The 20003-nt window shown below is 41.2% G+C and overlaps 1 protein-coding gene across 3 annotated transcripts; it reads left to right on the top strand.

Annotated features, from left to right (window-relative positions):
• Nucleotides 1–9038: 9038 nt before the first annotated feature.
• Nucleotides 9039–15602, top strand: dtx3la (deltex E3 ubiquitin ligase 3L a). Of its 3 annotated transcripts, XM_078280951.1 has the most exons (7): nt 9039–9163; nt 11198–11307; nt 11400–11526; nt 11846–11928; nt 12037–12188; nt 13519–13730; nt 15034–15602. In XM_078280951.1, the coding sequence occupies exons 4-7, from the start codon at nt 11847–11849 to the stop codon at nt 15101–15103; spliced, it is 516 nt and encodes a 171-aa protein (XP_078137077.1). In that variant the 5' UTR covers nt 9039–9163; nt 11198–11307; nt 11400–11526; nt 11846; the 3' UTR covers nt 15104–15602. The 3 variants fall into 3 exon arrangements, with proteins under 3 accessions (XP_078137077.1, XP_078137078.1, XP_078137076.1); XM_078280952.1 differs by lacking the exon at nt 11198–11307; XM_078280950.1 differs by lacking the exons at nt 11198–11307; nt 11400–11526 and having other exon boundaries at nt 9040–9163.
• The last annotated feature ends 4401 nt before the right edge of the window (nt 15603–20003 follow it).

Genomic DNA, 20003 nt, shown 5'->3' with positions numbered 1-20003 from the left:
GAGCACACGCAGCTGCTGTCCATTTATTTCCTAGTTTAGCCTAATTTCTCACTGCAGATGCCAGTAATACCTGACAGCCGCTCTGCAGCTAATTGTGCCATTCACCATGATAGAGTACCACGCCTATGCTCTCACTGAAACAAGCCCCAACCACAACACTAATCTTATTAGGTGAAAGTAAAGCCTATCTTCAAGCCTGAAAGGGTTTTCTTCTTTCACTTTCCAAGGAAGTCACCTTTACAGATGTGGGGGATTATTGTAAAAGAAAGTGTAAAGACGTGAGTTTGTTCTCCTGTGAACAAACTCACCCTCCCCTTTCCTTTTTTTTAATTACATTTTTTAAACCTTTTTTCCTTTTTCCTATAGTCATGCAAAAAGAGCAGTGGACACATATCTTGACTTGAAGGTCAACATCCGTCCTTGTGATGAATTGCTTATGTCAAGCAAATTTCAATCTACAAATTGATTTTTTATACTGTATGGAAATAAATGCAGGCAGGGAAAGACATACAACAATCTAAAGCACTTGTTGGACGATGCAACATTTATTGAATTTCAAAATGAACTAAAACATGCCGGTTTGATCCTTAGAGTAGAACTAACTGTAAGTGAATTGGTCCGTTCTACCCTCATCTCCATCTATTCACTCTTTTTAGCCTGCGGCCATGTGCATTACCATGTGCAAACGTCTGTCATTTCAGAGCCTGGCATTCCCCAGCTGTCCACCAGTTACCCTCAGTGTGCTTCCTGCTTACACCAGTCACCGGACCAGTCTCCTGCCTGCTTCCCAGTCATTCAATTCAATTTTAATTCCATTACATTTTTATTTATAGTGTCAAATCATAACAGGAGTTATCTCAGGGCACTTTACAGACAGAGTAGGTGTAGACCACACTATATCATTTACAATTCCGCCCCAAGAGCAAGCATTTGGTGGGACAGGCTACCACCTGCTGCTGCCGGTTGGGACACAGAGACACTGATACAGATATACAGATATACAGAAATATGATTCATAATAATTTTAGCAGTTGGTATGATGAATAGTAACAATAAAGATAATAGAACTTTGACTAGAAGTAATAGTAGTAGCAGTGTAGGGCGTAGCAGGGCGTTGAGCAGGACCACAGCAGCAGCTGCACCCACTATCTAGGTGCCACCCCAATCCAAGGAAATCTGCGCGGCGAGAAAACAAAAGGACTCCGGGGAATAAACTCCCTGGAGCTAAATTAGTAACAAGCATTACTAGGACGTGAATGCACACAGATGGAAAGAGAGAGGTGCTCAGTGTGTCAAAGGAAGTCCCCCAGCAGTCTAAAACTATAGCAGCATAACTAAGAGCTGGTCCAAGGCAAATTTGAGCCAGCTCTATAAGGGTTGGTAGATGAATCTGACAACTATGAAGAGAAGCAGAGATAATGAGGGGGTGCCATGTGAAGAATCTTCCTCTGGAGAATGCAAACATCGATCCCGCTACCTCTCGCATGCTAAGCGAGCTCTCTACCACTTGAGTTAATTCCCCTACATGAAGAACAACCGTGTAGCTCCGTCTAGATCTTATGTTCCCCAATTTGTGACTAAAAATATATTTTTGCATCTGGCAGGCACAAGAGGATACATTCTGAAAAGTCTTCAGCAGTTTGAGATGTTCGTATGACTGCTTTCTTTTGAGTAGATTCAGTACGTTATTAAGGCTAATGTAATACCTGCCTAATAATAGCACATATTTACTAACAGTTTATTTAGCTGCATGAGGAGCTTTTTTCTCTTTTCCGATAGTTGGTTGATTAACGTAAACTGTGGTGTTTTACTTTCAGAGAGTGAATCTGGACTTGCTGAAAGGAAATGTTTTTGTGTACTTCTAATATCTAATACTAGTATCTAATACATAGCTAGTAAGCAATCTCTGATGAAGATTGTTTTATATTGCCATAAAAGTTAATTTACCTTGCGATAAAAATAAAGTTCTTGTCTACTTTGTGCTGAACATACTAAAGTGATAACTTGCAACAGTCCCAAGACCTCCAGTGCATACGTAGTCACATTTAAAAAGTACATTGCACTAAAATATTGTGTGTACTCAAAGGATTTATCCTCGAAACTTTATTCAAATGCTTTTACATATTGTTGTAAAGTTATGTTACATTTCACTCAAATGCCAATATTTCTCCATATTCCCTGATCTTGGAATTATAAACAATATTGATATTCATTTTTTAAATTGGGATTAACCCCAAGAAGGGAACGAAGGCCAGCAGTGAAAAGGAATGTCCAAGAAGACAGGCAAGCTTGTCCAAAAGAAGGTACTCACAGTGAATCGTCATGTCGCCACTCTTATGAAGAACTTGAAGGATTTTAATTGGGACTTCATAGAGGTAAGTAAGGTGTCCCTTCATGTTTCAAATGTTTCTTTGCCCTCCATTCTCACCTTTCTCACTCACTGAGCTGGGAGCCTGGACAACTGGATGACACGCGCGCTTTAGCAGCCCGGGGAGGTTTTTTTGTAATTGTTTCCAATGAGAGTGAGAAGTTTTGCTTTGTGCTTTTGCATTGGTGAGCACCTCACATTTTTTTGCAGGAGTGCCCTGAATGACCACTTTAACTAACGTCGTTCCCTTTGTTCCCTGCACAAAACTTCTGATCCTCTTGAAGGAAACACTCGCTCTCCATGTCCACCTGCATGTTTCCAGTTATTTCACTGTCACTTTCCTCTGATACTGTATCACTATATCAGTTATCACACTTTTAGGCTTACTTTCTTGTCTCCCTGTTTACTTCTCCATGTGCGTCTCTCTTTCTCCCTCACTGATGCGGGCCTACTGTCGACTCCACTGCAGACGCTGCTGACAGGCTTTCACGTTCTCTGCCTGGGCAAAGGAACGGATCAAGTGTCATTCTACCCCTTTTTTTGAACAAGGTATTTCGAGCTATTTTCGAGTTTATTGGTGTTTTAAGCCCCCAACGTCTCCTTCCAGGCAGCGCTGCCTGGAAGGCACTAGGATTAGGCAATGGTTATGGTTATGGTTATGGTTAGGGTTAAGGTTAGGGTTAAGGTTGCCTTGAAGTCAACGGTCGCAGTGCTGCCTGGAAGGAGACGTTTAGGGCTTAAAACACCATTGAGCGTAGCAGGATTATTAGTCTCACATTGCCACACAGCATTCCGGGATGGGAGAAAAACTTGCTCTGGTTTATTGGCATTTCTTTAAACCAATCACAACAATCATCATGGGCGGTGCTAAATTACATAGCCACTACTGGAGTTATAATTTCCAACAGAAAGAAAGTGGAAGGTGACGGACATCCGGCCGAATTTCTGGCGGCACCTGAACAATCCCAGAAGTGGAACATTGTGAATTTAGACTAGGATTGTCATGACCAACAAGCATACACAGTATATAAGAATGGACCAACAGATCCCGTTGCTCTGGAAGGTGACCAGTGAAGGATATTAGAAGCACTTTTCCGGTGATGGCTGAGCGTTACTGCGCAGCCTCCAACTGAGCGAGACGACGTAAATGTGCCGTGAGCAACGTGTCTGAAAGTTGTAAGTCTTCTGGTAGCTGTGCCAAAAGAAATCTCAATTATTCCCAATCTTGCAGAGACGCAGAGCGTAGGTATATGTAAGAGATAACATGGACACAGGCTAATTATTGCTAACTAAAATGCTAGTTAGCATTAGTAATTAAAGTTAAACAGCTAATGTGAGACGAAACTGCCTGTGCGCTTCTCCTGTACTATACGGTAATTCCTCTACTATGCGACAGCAAGTCGCGTGGTTATGACACAATCGTTAGCCTATTTTTACAAAAACGTCTGCTACGGAGCCATAACGTGAGGTACAAGGTAATGGAGCCTTTTATATATTGTCGTGTTTCTTTAGAAATAAACAACGGACAAATAGAGTCTTTAAACGCTTCTGATGTGAAGTTATTCACTGTCAAAATGGCGCCAAAATGAATGGCAGTCAATGGAATGCTAACGGGAGGTAATGGCTTATTAGCATCAAAATGGTGCCATAGGAAGTTCGCGGTCCGAGGAGCTTACCCCCTTGCCAACAAGACCAACTAAAAAGTTGTGACCGCCATTTTTAAAAACACAAGAACTTCACTATGGACGCGAAAGGGACGCTCTTGAGGGACCTTCGAGAACAAAGCCAGTGCTTGAGCTGAGACAGTGGAAGATGGCTGCAGCAGAGTACAACAGAACTGTCAGCAAATCAACAACAAAAGTAAAGAAACTGAAAAAGGAGTACAGGGACCAAAAGAAGGACCTTGGGCGAAACGGCAATGGGCGGCCATAGAAAAAAAAGCTTTTTTGATTCATGAACTGTCATCTAAAAGACATGACGCGTTTGAGGTGAGGAGACTTGAATCCTTTCTCGGGGATGCTGTCTGTGTCTAACCACGTTTTTCCCAACATCTGATTTCTTATAAACTGGGGAACATTAGAAATTATTACTTTTTTTGTGGGATGAAAGTACACTGAATCATTACTCGGCTTTCATGCACTCAATTCACTTTTCCAATGCTGTCCAGAAAGATCACAATAGATCAGATTTAATGCTGTCATATCCAACAGCTTCACCCACCACTGAACTACATTCCTCCACTGATGAACCGACAAGTTTAATTACATGTCAGTGTCCAGTTGTTAAATTCCTGTCTTTACATTTTTATTAGAATTTAATTACTTTTTGATTTCATTTTTTGTTTCATATTGCTTAATAACTTTTGTTTTCATATTTGCCATACAAAAAGATTTATATAATTAATATAAATCCATTATGTTCATACAACTGTTTATTGTGTTTTGTCTCTGAATTGAATTGAATCCAGTCCAATTCCTTTACTTCCAAAAGCATCATGGAAAACTCAACTTAATTGAGAGTGAAAGGTGGAAATGGAGCTGTTAAGAACCTTCTGACAGCCTTGTGTTCAAAACACACCAAGAAATCACACAATAAAAGACAACAGGATCAAGATGAAAAGGAAACATACAGGAAAGTACAGATAAGGCTCAAACTAGAAAATTCGCCGGAAGTCTCCTCTCCGTGATCCACATTGAGCTGAACAAATCCCAGGAGAAAAGCCTTTATTTCTTTACCCAGCCCAGCTAAGCTGGCTTCACTTGTATACTGTAACTCTGAGTCTCTTCAACAAACTTTTTAAAAACATTTTCCTAAGAGCAGTATTTCCATGCACAGATGGACCACGATAGTGCAAGCTGATTATGTTTCATCTTTATGTCACAAGCACCACTCTGAACAGGACTTAACAGCCATACATTTTACGATACGTGTTTCAGCCATGTTTGTAAGTTATCCTTATCATGCTAGTCTCACATTGCCAGACCTTCCTCCACAGCGCTGTGGAAGAGTGTCTGGCTAGTCATCACAGCATTCCTGGATGGGAGAAAAACGTGCTCTGGTGTATTGGCATTTCTTTAAACCACTCACAATCGTCTTGGGCGGTAAGCGCCAGACGGAGCAACGGTGCCTCTGCAAAATAGCCTCAGGGAGGAACTTGTTTTGGTGGAACGTGTATGTTCAAAAGTAGTTTTAGTCGTGCCAGAGAAAACGCAGATTGGACAGATAGTCTAGCTAACTGTCTGTATTTACCCTGCAGAGATCTGAGGAGCAGTTAACCATAGTCATCATAAATCCACCTCAGTTTAGAACGCCAACACAAAGAAAGAGGAAGGTGATGGACATCCAGCCGAAATGAGGGACATCTGGCGGAATTTCTGGCGGCACCGGAGCAATCCCGGGAATGTAACGTCGATATAGACTACTTTCACGATAACCTGATGGAACAGATGCACTCCACTTTTAATCACTACAGCTACACCTGCCTATTGTAACAGTGTTACAAAGTGTTTTTAAAGTGCACAGCAGTACTGAGGCTGAACAGATCCAACCTCTGAGCTCAGCCAGCACCGCTAATGGGTGTGGTTTGGTGTGGTAGATGTTTGTTTTGTTGCACTTCTACATCACTGCAGCAAGGTGAGCAGTTAAACTACTGGAGGACAAGATTTTCAGCTACTTTTAAGTTGTTAATTAGTGACCGTGTAGCTTTTCCTCAAGTGCCACTGTCAGACAATTTAAGCCCCAGTACTCAAAAGTACTTCCAACATTTACCATATTGTGTCATGTGGTGTAATGAATATTTTAGCTTCTACAAGCTGGAAGATGTAAATGTTGAAACATTTGGTCGAATTTCAATAAAAGGCCAAAACATTGGAGTCTGGATGGAAAAACGTCATTACATCCATCGGGCAGAGACTTTTATCAACAGTGACTCACAATAAGTGCATTCAAACTCAATAGGAATAGGAGCTAAATGACACCAGGTTTTGCTTAGTTTTTAAAGAAGTTTTATTATCGTATTTTCATTTGATATGTACGGTGGCTGACAGGGGCAACTTAAGAAAACACACACAAATAGACAAAACACAAGCAAATTAAGAAAACAACTTCATTAATTTGACAACACATGCGCAGCATTCAGCACAACAACACAACCAACCAAATACATAAACGCACTGCAAATACACACAACACAACCAAATAGATAAACGTGCTGCAAATATGAAACGATGCAAAAGGAAAAGCACACAAACCCAGAAAACAAATGCAACAAAAAAACGCAGCATCCAGATTATACAACGGAAGTTCTCCAGACATCTAGAGGGAGCAGCTAAGTGGAACAGCTTGATTTTCGACCCCACGGGGAGAGAGCGCTCTGCCTTTTTATTAGAGTCGAGTATGGCTGCAGCCTGGAGAACTCCATAGACAGTATATTAAATTCATATTATTATTAATAACATAATATATTAGTAATATACAGTCTATGCTCCCGTCTCATGCCCTCCCGGCTGGTGCCGTCCCCGAGCTTCGGCTTTTCAAAATAAAAGCTTGCGTCTGGTCCGCTATGTGTTTGTACTTTGGTGTGTTGGATGTTTGTGAACTAAACAGTACGGCAATCATGCTAATGAATACAATAACTTTTTCAGCAGATGTCTTACTTACAACACGTTGGAGTTAGCAAAGCAGTTTTGTGTTTATATGTGCGAGCGGGATTTATTCAGATTGATAAATCCCATGGTAAATTGGCTGGTTTACTAAACAGGGATGGACTATAAATCCTGTGTTTTTTGTATTTCAAGAGCGAATTGCTCCACAATATGAATACAGATTGATCACTTATTTTGTTGGTAACCGTTGTTGTATAATCACAATATTACACTTGAGTAGGCCTATACTTCAGTAATGCGCCTTTCGGACCTCGAAATGAAACCCTCTCATGTAATATGGCTTAAACAAACGTCAACGTTAAACGCTGATGCAGTTTTAAATGTTTTATCACCACAAGTTTACAGACGTCTCTGCTGATTGAGTATCACCTGTGACCTGAGCCGAGACACACCCACCAAACGAGAGAAAACATATCTCAAACATAGACTTAATATTTACAGTCTATGCAGTTGCTCTCTCTCTCTCTCTCTCTCTCTCTCTCTCTCCCTCTCTCACCGTGGGGTCGCAAATCAAGCTGTTCCACTTAGCTGCTCCCTCTAGAGGTCTGGAGAACTTCCGTTGTGTAATCTGGATGCTGTGTTTTTTTATTGCATGTTTTCTGGGTTTGTGTGCTTTTCTTTTTGCATCGTTTCATATTGCAGCGCATTTATGTATTTGGTTGTGTTGTGTGTATTTGCAGCGCGTTTATGTATTTGGTTGTGTTGTGTGTATTTGCAGCGTGTTTATGTATTTGGTTGTGTTGTGTGTATTTGCAGTGCGTTTGCTGAACGCTGCGCATGTGTTGTCAAATTAATGAAGTTGTTTTTTCTTTTTGCATCGCTTCTTTTTTCGGGGTTTGCATGCTTTTCTTTTTGCATCGTTTTTTATTTGCAGTGCGTTTCTGTATATGGTTGTGTTGTGTGCATTTGCAGAGCGTTTGCTGAATGCTGCACGTGTTGTCAAATTAATGAAGTTGTTTTCTTAATTTGCTTGTGTTTTGTCTATTTGTGTGTGTTTTCTTAAGTTGCAGGGCGTTTGCCCCTGTCGGCCACCGTAGATATGTCTTTCAGCCCATACCAACCAAATTTCAGCTGCCGCCCCCCTATCTGTAGAACTCACTACCAAACCACATTAAAAATGCCAACACATTCTCACTCCCAACTCGTCAACATACTGCCGCTTGGTCATTAATCTTAGCATCACTTTTTTAAAGCTCTGTGTATCATTTGGCATAATTTTCCACTGTGCAGGGTAAAACCACTTGGTTAGGATTAAGAAAAGATTGGGGTTGCGGTTAAAAGATGTCTATGTGACACACAGGACAACAACCCCGGTCTCCTTGGTGAAAGTCTTGTCGGGCTGCTGCTCTGCCCGGTGCATCCCATACAGACGCTAGAGGGTGCCTTGTGCGTCGGTATCTTATGCTAAAGGACCACTGACCAAGCATCAGTATGTGACAAGTTGGGCTTGAAAATACCCCCACACTGTCATCATTGAAAAAGGCCTCAAATCCTACCTCTTCAGGCTTGCATTCCACAACCATATTTTTATTTCTTGTTGATTTTAATCTTTTTTATTATCTTTATTAAAAATGATTACTGCTTGTTTGTTCTTTTTATATGTATCCTACAGTATGCAAAGTGTCTTTGAGGATATGTGTGTGTGTGTGTGTGTGTGTGTGTGTGTGTGTGGTGTTCTCTCTCACTTTCAGTCTCTCTTTTTTCAATTCAATTCAATTTAAAGGGGCTTTATTGGCATGAAAGTTTCAATAACAATGTTGCAAAACCGAAAGTCTCTCTCTCTCTCTCTCTCTCTCTCTCTCTCTCTCTCTCTCTCTCTCTCTCTCTCTCTTACACACACACACACACACACACACACACACACACACACACACACACACACACACACACTAAGTATCTGTCAAAGCTGCTACACCAGTTGAACAGATCACTCAGCATTATACCACACCTCTGCAACTCGACCCGCCCATCTTTCTCTCTCTCCCTCTTCCGTCTCTGTCTCTCTCTCTCTGTCTCTGTGTCGTGTCATCATGAGCTGAACAGACATCTGAACTCCAGGACTGCACAGAAGAGAGACAGAAGACAAGAAGAAAACTTCACTGAGGTGTGGAAAAGAAGAGCATTTCAACAGGTACTGATGGCAATAACAACAGCACACTGTTGATCAGCTTTAATGTAATGATGAATATTTAATATCATTAAATAATGATTCATATTTCAACAAGTTCTTTTACCTGCATGTTGTGTCAGCCAAACCTGTGTATGTTGTGAAGTCACAGCACTGAGTAAAAACTCAAGCTTTTCATTCAAAATCAATTCTTTATAATGGGACACACACAATATTTTGTACAATAACCTCCGGCAATGAGCAAACAGGAATGAAGAACAACTGGATATACTTTTATCTCATTCATCTAAAATGCATGTTTGTGATTTTTGTGTTAGTGCGATGTCACAGTGATTCCCTCTATACTTCTTGGACATTATTTCAATCCAGTAAAACCCAGGCCCACACCAACACTGAGTACATCAGATTGTTTTGGTGTCATCAGCCATCTTTCTCATTCTTGGCTGCTAACCACATACAGGGAGCTCCATGTGTTAGCGAGTTGACAAACTTGATTTCTGCTCCACTATCACTGAAAAAAGACTAAATCATCAGAGTGAAAACATCCACTTTATGTATTTCAGCAGGCTGAGGGTAGGTCGGAATTCTTTATATTAGGCTATTCAACTAATATTCACCTGACATTACTTGATATTGTGTAGTTACTTAAATAACAAGGGGTGAAACATGCAAGTTACAAAATAAAGCAAGTTTTATATTTAATTTGTTACTAAGATACACTATTTGATCTAACACACATGGACCCCTTGTCCACATATGTCTATGTACTTCTGGTCTAAAGCTGTGTGTCATAGTTTACTGATGCATTTATATTGTAGTCAATTGTGTTCTTCCAAGTTCCGAGGTGAGAAAGTATACAGCGGTGAAGGGACATAAATCTGGCTTTATTCTGTGTGCTGCTGTGATTGGGTTACACTGTGGTCTCTTAGATCACTGGTTCCCAACCTTTTTGGTCAGATGAACTCCTGTAGGCTACCCCTGCATCAATTCCTAATGTATGTTCCTCTTGTATAACACTATTCATAATATAAAAGTGGCTGTTGTTAACTATTTCATACAATTGAACTGACAATATTAACGTTGGTTTGGTCAGCAATCCTACTACTACAAACCTTCTAGGCTACTACTACTTGGAGTGAAGCTGAATGTTTCACCCATATAGCCATTAGCGTAACTTTAAACCATTACTTTTACCTTATTTTAACCGTTAGCTAACTATTTCAACTTTTAGCTTTTTTTTACGTTTCTTCATTACTTTTAGCTAATCATTCAAAATATTTAGTCATTACTTTTAACTAGTTATTTCTACCATTCATTCATTACTTTTAGCTAAACTACACGTACACTAGTACACGTACCCCTGGTTGGGAATCACTGTCTTAGATTGTAACTGAACAACCTGGTCTTAGTTTGTCGCCATCAAGGCTGGAATAAAAACAAGTTTGACGCAAGAATGGAGAATGGGTGGAATGCAGAAATTAAAAGTCATTAAGTCATAGAATACAGAATGACCTAATTGAAAGCTACTTAGCATTCCATGCAGACATGTTTATCCAGAACAATTCACACCCTCGTTCATGAGACTCCTATCACGTCTCTGTCTTGTGAGCTTAATGAGCTTAGTGTCATGTCAGGGTGTGAATCACCGAAACCTCAATATCAATACCTCCAGCATTCATGTAAACCATGGGTCATGGGTCAACGTTTTTAAGGCCAAGGACCCGCTGAAAGAGAGACCAATATGGGGACCCCTTCCTGCATTTATTGTATACAACTGAGTTGCATATTGATTGGGCCGAATGGATAAAAATAAATGGTCATTATTCATACATCATGTTTTAACGTTAAATATACATGTGGAAGGCACAGTGAATCTTTAAGATTTACTGTAAGGCTTCCATAGTGGCTAGCTTACCTATAGTAAGCTTATCTTCAATATATAAATATATATTGTTTTCACAAATAGGCCAATTTATCTTTGCTATTGACATGGTGGATTCATATTAATGTATATTTTAATTTTTGAAAAAAAAAAAGTTCAAACTCTGAGGACCCCCTAGGGTTCATGGACCCCCTGTTGAAGATCTCTGATGTAAAAAGATAAACCCTCCTATCTGAGTAGAGACTGTTTTTTTCAAGACTGCTCGGCAAGTACCTCAAACTGATTACTGCTACACATTCGGACGCAAAATGTTGTTAGATTTGGACTAACAAACTAATAAACCGTATATCATTACAGCTTTCACCACTGTTGATGCACGGGGCAGCCATATTGGATGTTGAGGTCGGCTTGCTCGGGGTACTGTGACGTTCCTGGCTTCCAATGTCAGAAATGCGACTTCCCAAGTCGGAAATCCGCCATCAGGGTGCGTGTTTCCGACTTAGAACTCGGAAATTATGATTTCCGAATACAAATTAAACACACCATTGGCATTGCACTTCCTTAAAGTCGGGGCATGCAAGAGACCTACAAGGATCCTACATTTCCCATAAGACAACCAATAACATTTTTCATTAGACCCTCCTTGACCTGGTAAACACGCACAAGGATTTTGATTTTTAAACTGACCCCATTAAAGTACAGCAGTCCAATTAAGATGATGTGCTCATTCTGATGTTTTGTGTGCAGATATTCTCATCAATCAGCCAATGATGTTGATCTGTTTCCCTCTCTGTGTCTCTCAGTATGGGCTCTGGTCAGAGCAGCGACAAAGTCTACTGCAACCGCTACCTGAACGGAAAGGGTCCTCCATCATTGGAACAACAAGGTCCTTTACACACATGCACGCCAATTCTCTGTGTCTGTCAAACGTTCCATAATTGTCTCCTAATCACTTCTGGATAATGTGACTAAAACTGGCCTACTGTCTGTGCAGCTAAGGAAGGGCTGGATGGGAACCCCAGAGTAGTGACTGGCTGCCAGCCACAGGGCCAGATGACCTGGGTGATCCTCCACAGAGACCTGCCGGGATTCCCTGACGACAACACCGTGCAGATCAACTACATATTCCCAGATGGAATACAGACAGTAAGCTTGGCCAAATCCACACTGTAAAACTTTTTTTTTTTAAATCGAGATGAGTTGTAGTGGATCCACTGATTGGTTGGCTTTCAGTTTGTGAATCACAGCCCAGTTGAGGTTAGGATTATTCAATAGTATACATCTTAGCATGGGCAAAAAAAAAAAGTTTTCATGTGCGCAAAAACCTTTTTTTAATGAGTTGGTTTGCTTATTCAAGGAATACAAAATGTGCAGTGAGGCTTGGCTAAAACCTCTCTTTTTAGTGGCTCTTCTTTTGTATGGGGCCCTCTTTTTCTGTGTGTTTATTATTATGTTTAGAAACCATATGTATTTGTTCAGTATATTATAGTGAAGTATTCAAAAGCATAATTTCAAATGAACATTTCAATCCCTTACAATCAACAAATAGGATTAGTATTGTTACCAGCTCCATTTATGGTGCAAAAACTTCCGATGTCATAAACGTAGGTGCATCACATCCCTTGAATTACACAACAACACAGTGGACTGTACCAAGAACAGAACAAAGCAAAATCACAAACAACCCTGAACTGCAGTCTTGAAAAGAGGTGAAAATCACTTCAGCAGGAAGAGAAGCGTAGAGCATCCTTTGATTTGAATGAAAGACATTGAACTAGCTGAGAGTTTCTATGGGCAGCATTTGTTCATTAGCTTCTTCATAGAAGCTGATGATCTGGTTAGTCTGGTTAGCAGAGCTGGGGGAGGAAACTCTGAAGCAGCGCCGAGTTCACGCTGCAGGAAGAGATTTTGGAGGGTTTTTTATTTTTATTTTTATTCAGTCATCATAAATAAAACAATAATTATATTCATATCGCAGTGTAAACTGAAACAATATGCAGTGACTGAAAGAATTAGGCTGAAGTAAAAGCTTTTATATGCCTCTCCTATGTTCTTATCGATTAAATCTACCCACCTCAAAGGAAAAGGAAATAAATGCAAAACAAATAAACAAGAAGGGAGGGGGGGTTGTATCATGTGGACGCGCCGACACAATTCCTCATGGGGGAGACAGAAACTACGCACTATAGCTTTAAGGTCATTAAAGAAACAAGACCACCCAACTAATAGGCTTACAAATGGGTGGAGAGTCACTTTTTCACTCAAGCCATTAGTGCAGCACAGTACAGGTGTGTAAAGTCCAGTTCAGACCAAAGATTTGCGACGAGACGAGTTGAAACTTGCAGCTACTTGCAGGAGGAAGGCTCCAATGCCAAACTAGCATTAGCCAAAGCAAATGAATTGTACATGAATAGAATCCTGTGATGGACCGTGCTTTTTACTGTGCCACTGAAACGTAAAACATCTCTTTCTGCAGGAGAAACAGCCCCACCCGGGCCACCCTTATGCAGGGCTGCGGCTCTGTGCTTACCTGCCTGACAACCGTGAGGGCAGGAGGGTTCTCAAGCTGCTGGAGAAGGCCTTCAACCAGCAGCTCCTGTTTACTGTCGCCACCAACAAAGATGGAAAGGACACGGTCACTACAGCTTCCGTCCCCCTAAAAACACAACCAGATGGAGGGAGCAGAGTGTGAGTAAATATGACAACCACAGTCTTTCCCTGTTGGCCAATATTGTGTAAATACAATTTCATATAAAATCTACAAATTGATATAAGGTTGGAGGGCTGAAGGGGAGAATAAACCTGTGTCCCTTTCTAAAGTATATAATCTGCAAAGGATGGTACCTTAGAGTCAATCAGGGTCCCGACATGGGGAGGGCCCTCAAAAAGCCTGGAATTAAAAGTTAGTTTTTTCATCTGCAATTTTGAATTAGAATGATAGGTAAACCACTACTAAATAACTAGTCAGACAGACTATTTCTTGCATTAAAAACCACATTTGAAGTTTTGAAATATGATAATTTCTGCAGTGTTTCACTGTTTAAAACTTAAATTAGCCACTAACAGCAAAGCGCAATAAAGAGTCTCAGACTGAGCTGAAATGACTTTGAATATTTGAGTCCAGCCCTAACGACGTGTATTCATTCACTGATTCACTCATCTCAATTTAAACATTTTTAAATGCTTGTCATGGCACATATTTATATATGCAATTATTAGATTAGATTAGATTATATAGATCAATTATTCACAAAGCATTAGATAAAATGTTCTAATTGCTCGACAGCCCTACTGTAAACACTTCATTACGGATTACCCTAATAGCCAATTCACTTGCGTGTGTTTACTTGTCGACTCAGTTATTTGTACAGGTGTGACAGTGGATGTATAATAAAGGGGGAATTGAGGCTATATGTGCAGGGCCCAGATCTTTGTGCTACACCACTGCTCACAAACATCTAGTAATAGTGAATACATGGTCATACAGTATGAAAAACCCTTAATGTAATCACATCTAAAAGCTTGCAGACAGCAGGAGATACATTTACATTCCAGACATGTGTACTAAAGCATCCATTTGCGTCTGTAGTGCATGACTGTCCATATGCATTAGAGAAGCTTTACTAGAGAAGAATAAGATTATGTATATTCATATTCATACAACACAATGACATATAAGGTACAACATGGACGGTGATGGTCCTCAAGTAAACGTATCTGTCAAAACCAAAATCGAAAGAAGTTGCTCTTGGGTTCACTGTCATCATTGTGGGAGAGTTTTGTGCAATTCTATCTGGCAAAATGGGTAAAGTTTAAATATCTTATAATAATAATATTAATATAATAATATTGAATTTGGTTTGTATTGCTATTGTATTAATTAAATGTAAAATGTAAATTAAAATGTGTGGGATAAAAAAAAGAAAAAAAGTCTGAGAACCATTGCACTAAATAATAAGGTCATTGTCTCTGTGTAATTTGTGTTTTTCAGTGATGGCTACCCAGATTCTGACTATCTGAAGACTGTGAGAAAGCTACTGAAGGATAAAGGCATTGAATAACACACAACACACAGCGCTGGATGGACAGATGAAGGCAAAGACTTGGAATAACCAGAGAACCTGTGCTGTCCATGATTGTTGTTGTCAATGTGTAATCTTGAGTGTAATCCGCATATTATTACATTATTGCAGTTCTTCTTGAAATTAATTTATTATAACATGTTTTGTTAATTGTTTAAAGCGAGTATTTTACTGTATCATTACAAAAATGATTTTTTAAATTCCGAATATGGAGTCATATTGTATTTATAGGGCAATATAATAGTAATGTATGTAGTAAGTAGTAGTCCATGTATAAGTGAAGTTACATTACATATATTACATTTATTTTTAAGTAGTACAGTAAACAATCTAAACTCCACTTATGATACAGACACATTTTTTACAATCCATTTGTTGTATAAGATTTCATCATACATTATGACAGATGCCAAGCTTCAGGTCATGGATAGAGTGAAAGTATAATGCTCAATTAAATGATTATTTAAATAATACTAAAGTTATTATGTTTCTTTAATTAATCAGAATCAGCTTTATTGGCCAGGTTTGCGTAAACAAACGAAGAAAAAAATAATTTGACTCTGGTTAATCTTTGCTCTCAAAGTAGAACACTTAACATATAAAGAATAAAAACAAAAAGGACAGTAAGAAATATAAAAATACTGTTAAGTGTACAGTATAACAATACAATTTTACAAACAATATACAAATGAGAGGGAAGGAATAGTGCAATAACAGTATCAGTCAGTATAGTCTGAGATTTTAGGATTTAAATATGAATACAGTGCAAGGCAGATCAGTGCAATGGTAATATAGTAATAACAATATTGTAACTGTAGCATTGAAATAGACATGAGGTAGATGAGCAGAACAGTGGTGGTTGACTTTGTTCAGTGTGAGGGTGGGGGCTATTTCTGAGTGTTCAACAGAGTGACTGCTTGGGGAAAGAAGCTGTCTCTGTATCGGCTGGTTTTGGCGAACAGTGCCCTGTATCGCCTACCAGAGGGAAGGTCAGCTCCAATGATCCTCTCTGCAGCCCTAATTGTCTGTTGCAATCTGGCCCTGTCCTGTTTGGTGGCTGACCCAAACCAGACAGTGATGGAGGTGCAGATGACAGACTGCATGATGGCTGAGTAGAAAGTGGTCAGCAGCTCCTTAGGTAGATTAAACTTCTCCTAAAGTCATCCACTCCACTGTCATCCACAGTCTTCTTGGGGTTGTTCTGACTGCACCATTGGACCAGCTGTTCCACCTCCTGTCTGTAAGCAGACTCATCACCATCCTGGATCAAACCAATGACAGTGGTGTCATCTGCAAACTTCAGGAGTTTTACAGACGGGTTCTTTGAGGTGCAGTCATTGGTGTAGAGGGAGAAGAGCAGCGGGGAGAGGATACACCCCTGTGGTGCGCCAGTGCTGATGGACCGGGTTTTGGATGAGATGCTGCTGCCTGTCAATCAGGAAGCTGATGATCCACTGACAGGTGGTGGCAGGCATTGAGAACTGGGTGAGCTTCTGATGTAGGATGTCAGGGATGATGGTGTTGAACGCCGAGCTGAAGTCCACAAACAGGATCCTGATGTACATCCCTGGGGAGTCGAGGTGGTGCAGGATGTATTGGAGTCCCATATTGACAGCATCATCCGCCAACCTGTTTGCCCTGTAGGCAAACTGCAGGGAGTCCAGCAGGGGTCCTGTTATGTCCTTCAGGTGGCTCAACACCAGTCTTTCATAGCACTTCATGACCACAGACGTCAGGGCAACAGGCCTGTAGTCATTTAATCCTGTGATGGAGGGTTTTTTGGGGACTGGGATGATGGTGGAGCATTTGAAGCAGGATGGCACTTCACACAGCTCCAGAGACCGGTTAAAGATCTGTGTGAAGATTGGAGCAAGCTGTTCAGCACAGACTCGCAGACAAGAGGGGGACACACCATCAGGTCCTGGAGCAGTCTTGATCTTCTGCTTCTGAAAGAGCCGGCACACATCCTTCTCGCAGATTGTTAGCGCAGGTGGGGGGAGGGGTTGGGTGTTGAGGGAAAACCTTTTGTGCGTGATGGGTGTGAAAAAGAGTGCATTTCAAACCTGCAGTAAAAGTCGTTCAGGTCATCAGCCAGTCTGGGATTTTCTGCAGGGTGGGGCTATGGTCTCTTGTAATCCTGTCAGGACCGGTGACCAGAACTCAGACGCAGACCAGAGGTTAGTTGCAATTTAAGGTGATTTTATTGAACAGAACAAACAGAATGTGGTCCGAGAGGCAGGTGGTTCGGATGAGTCAGAGAGAGGGAATGGGGTCCGGGCTCCAGAGCTCTGGGTCTAGCGGTGCTGGCAGATTGGTCAGGTTTCTGGCACAGGGCGAGGTGGTTGGCTGAGGTGAGACAGGACAAAAACAGGTTAGCAAAGGTAATTCTCAATAGTGAAAGGTTTTAGATTGGCTGGCGTGTTATCATACTGGTTGATTCAATGATCCGGCGGAGACTGGAAGGTTGGCCTGGCTTATATGGTGAGTTGATAGATGATCAGGAACAGGAGTGCTGAGTGGTGTGATGAGCCTCAGGTGTGTCAGCGGGAGCTCCTGTGACCACACCCGCCTGTGGCTTCCAGAGCATGATAGAGAGGCAAAACACAGAAGGAGGCCAAACCAAAACACACCAAGCATACAGCAAGCACACCAAAAGGGGAAAAAAGAACACAAAATGTACATTCACACACATACTATAAAGGAAGGCCAGGGTCACAGTTAGTGGGCCGTGACAAATCCGTGATCTGCTACAGGCCTTTCCAAACTGATGCAGGGTCGTTGGCTGAGAGACTATTTTTTAGTTTCTCACTGTAGCTTCTTTTGGCTACCCTGATCTCCTTTGTCAGCTTGTTTCTGGCCTGCTTATATAGGTCCCGGTCTCCCCTAATGTAGGCCTCCTCTTTGGCTTGACGCAGCTTCCTAAGATTAGGAGTGAACTAAGGTTTGTTGTTGTTGTATGTGCAGATGGTCTCTGTTTACTTAAAGCGCTAAAGGGACGGCAATAGTCCCGACCAAGCACGTTTACTTAAAGCGCTGAAGGGACGGCAATTGTCCCGACCAAGCACGTTCACTTAAAGCGCTAAAGGAGACTTTTAGCGTCAATAAGAACGACAAAGGCACCTGACCAAGCGTCCATATTTTACGAGATGGGTGTGAGAACCTGTTGCTGCTACGCAGGCTTGTGGTGGTATGTAAACACCAACCATAACAAACGAGGAGAACTCCCGCGGAGAATAGAAGGGCTTACAGTTCATGAAGAGAGTCTCCAAGTGAGGGCTGCACGTCTTTTTCAGCACTGTAGCATCTGTACACCAACCTTAGTTTAAGTAGAAGCAGATTCTTCCGCCTTTCATTTTTCCCAAAAGCTCTGTGTTGCGGTCCAGCCGGATGAGTTGGAAACCAGGCAGCTGAAGTGCGCTGTCCGGGATGCGTTCACAGAACCAGGTTTCAGTGAAACACATGGGTGGCGGATCTGTAAAAGTCTGAGTTGATTTGGTTGAGAAGTAGCAGCTCATCCATCTTGTTTGCTGGAAGCGAAGTGCGTAGTCCCCGTTTCCTTAATTTCACCAGCGTTCCTGCTCGTTTCCCCTGTCTGCGTCTCCGGCAGATTCCACGGAGAACCGCACCTCCAACCAAGATTTCAGAAAAACTTGCTGGGTTTGTGAAAACTGTAGAGGTTTGCCTGAGATTTAAGAGTTCCTCTCTGGTAAAAGTTAGTGGTGAAAGACCGCAGGAAACGTAATAAACGCACAAAAACAAACAAGTACTGGAGAGCGAAGTACCGAGGCCGCCACCATCTTCAATCACAATTGTTATGTCTTTTTCCAATTTTTTGTTTAATAGATCAAAATCAGAAAACGGTAACTTCTGTCTTATTAGTGTTTAGGTGCCATCCAGTCTTAGTTAGCAGGCAGTGCAGGGAATCCAAATGTTTAAAATGTTCAGGACTAAACAAGACCGACAACTGGATGTTATCGGTGTTACAATGGTGGGTGATGAATAAAATGGCCAAGACTAAAAAATACATTAAGGGTTAATGCCTGATGAGGTGTCTATTATCAGGAATTAATGGACGACAGCGAGGCCAGAACCATCTGAAGCGCTGCCGAGTCCAAGTCCAAAAGGTTCTTATGCAATGCAAACGTTGTTCACTGCTCCAGTAAATAGGACGGACCTTAGATCCGACTTGCCACGCTTCACAAAAGGAGATGTTTCTTGTCAGCTCTAACATCTACGAGCCAGAAAGTTGTGCTAGCACTGCTAAGGTATTAACATTGTGTGCGTTTGACAATCAGTAAATATAATCTGACAGTATGTTTAACAACAAGACAAGCTAGATACCAGCCATGTCATTGTCTCCAAAGCAACATCAAGACTTTCAGTCACAAATGATCCGCCATGTCGGCCGCAGCCTGAAGTGGCGAGGTGAAAGGAATGAGAGATGATCGTGACACAAAGCCAGTTCAGAAGAGCAGTGTAAACTTTCTTCCTCCAACTTGTGTGTTAACGCCATCCTGTAGTGTGGACGAGGCACTGAAGGACTACACTTGGTTTACAACGGTAACATCAGTTTCAGAACTCCTTAGTAGGTGTCCTATATCACTTTTTAATGGATACCTTGCAGTCAATTATAATTGAGTATTCACCCAGACCATGGAACAAAATAAGGGCCAAGGATTGAGCCTTGTGGGACCCTATGACCTGAGGACTGGGGAAGAACTGAACTATGTTTGATAGGAAGATAAAAACTAATTTAAAGTAATTCCACCTAGGCAAACCCAGTCCCTGACCCAGTTTTACTGTTCGGTAAAATTATATGATCAACTGTATCAAAGGTTGCACTCAAGTCTGATACAATGAGAATAATGAGTTTACTAGA

Source organism: Sander vitreus, chromosome 22 (assembly GCF_031162955.1).
Source record: "Sander vitreus isolate 19-12246 chromosome 22, sanVit1, whole genome shotgun sequence".
Taxonomy (NCBI): Eukaryota; Metazoa; Chordata; class Actinopteri; order Perciformes; family Percidae; genus Sander; species Sander vitreus.
This window is presented reverse-complemented; position numbering and strand designations above follow the sequence as displayed.

What these genes read in the sequence shown, in the direction of transcription:
- dtx3la (XM_078280952.1), top strand. Translation starts at nt 11,847, where the DNA reads ATGGGCTCTGGTCAGAGCAGCGACAAAGTCTACTGCAACCGCTACCTG. An exon ending in TCCATCATTGGAACAACAAG is followed by an intron (nt 11,929 to 12,036) that starts GTCCTTTACACA and finishes CTGTCTGTGCAG; the next exon opens with CTAAGGAAGGGCTGGATGGG. An exon ending in TCCCAGATGGAATACAGACA is followed by an intron (nt 12,189 to 13,518) that starts GTAAGCTTGGCC and finishes CTCTTTCTGCAG; the next exon opens with GAGAAACAGCCCCACCCGGG.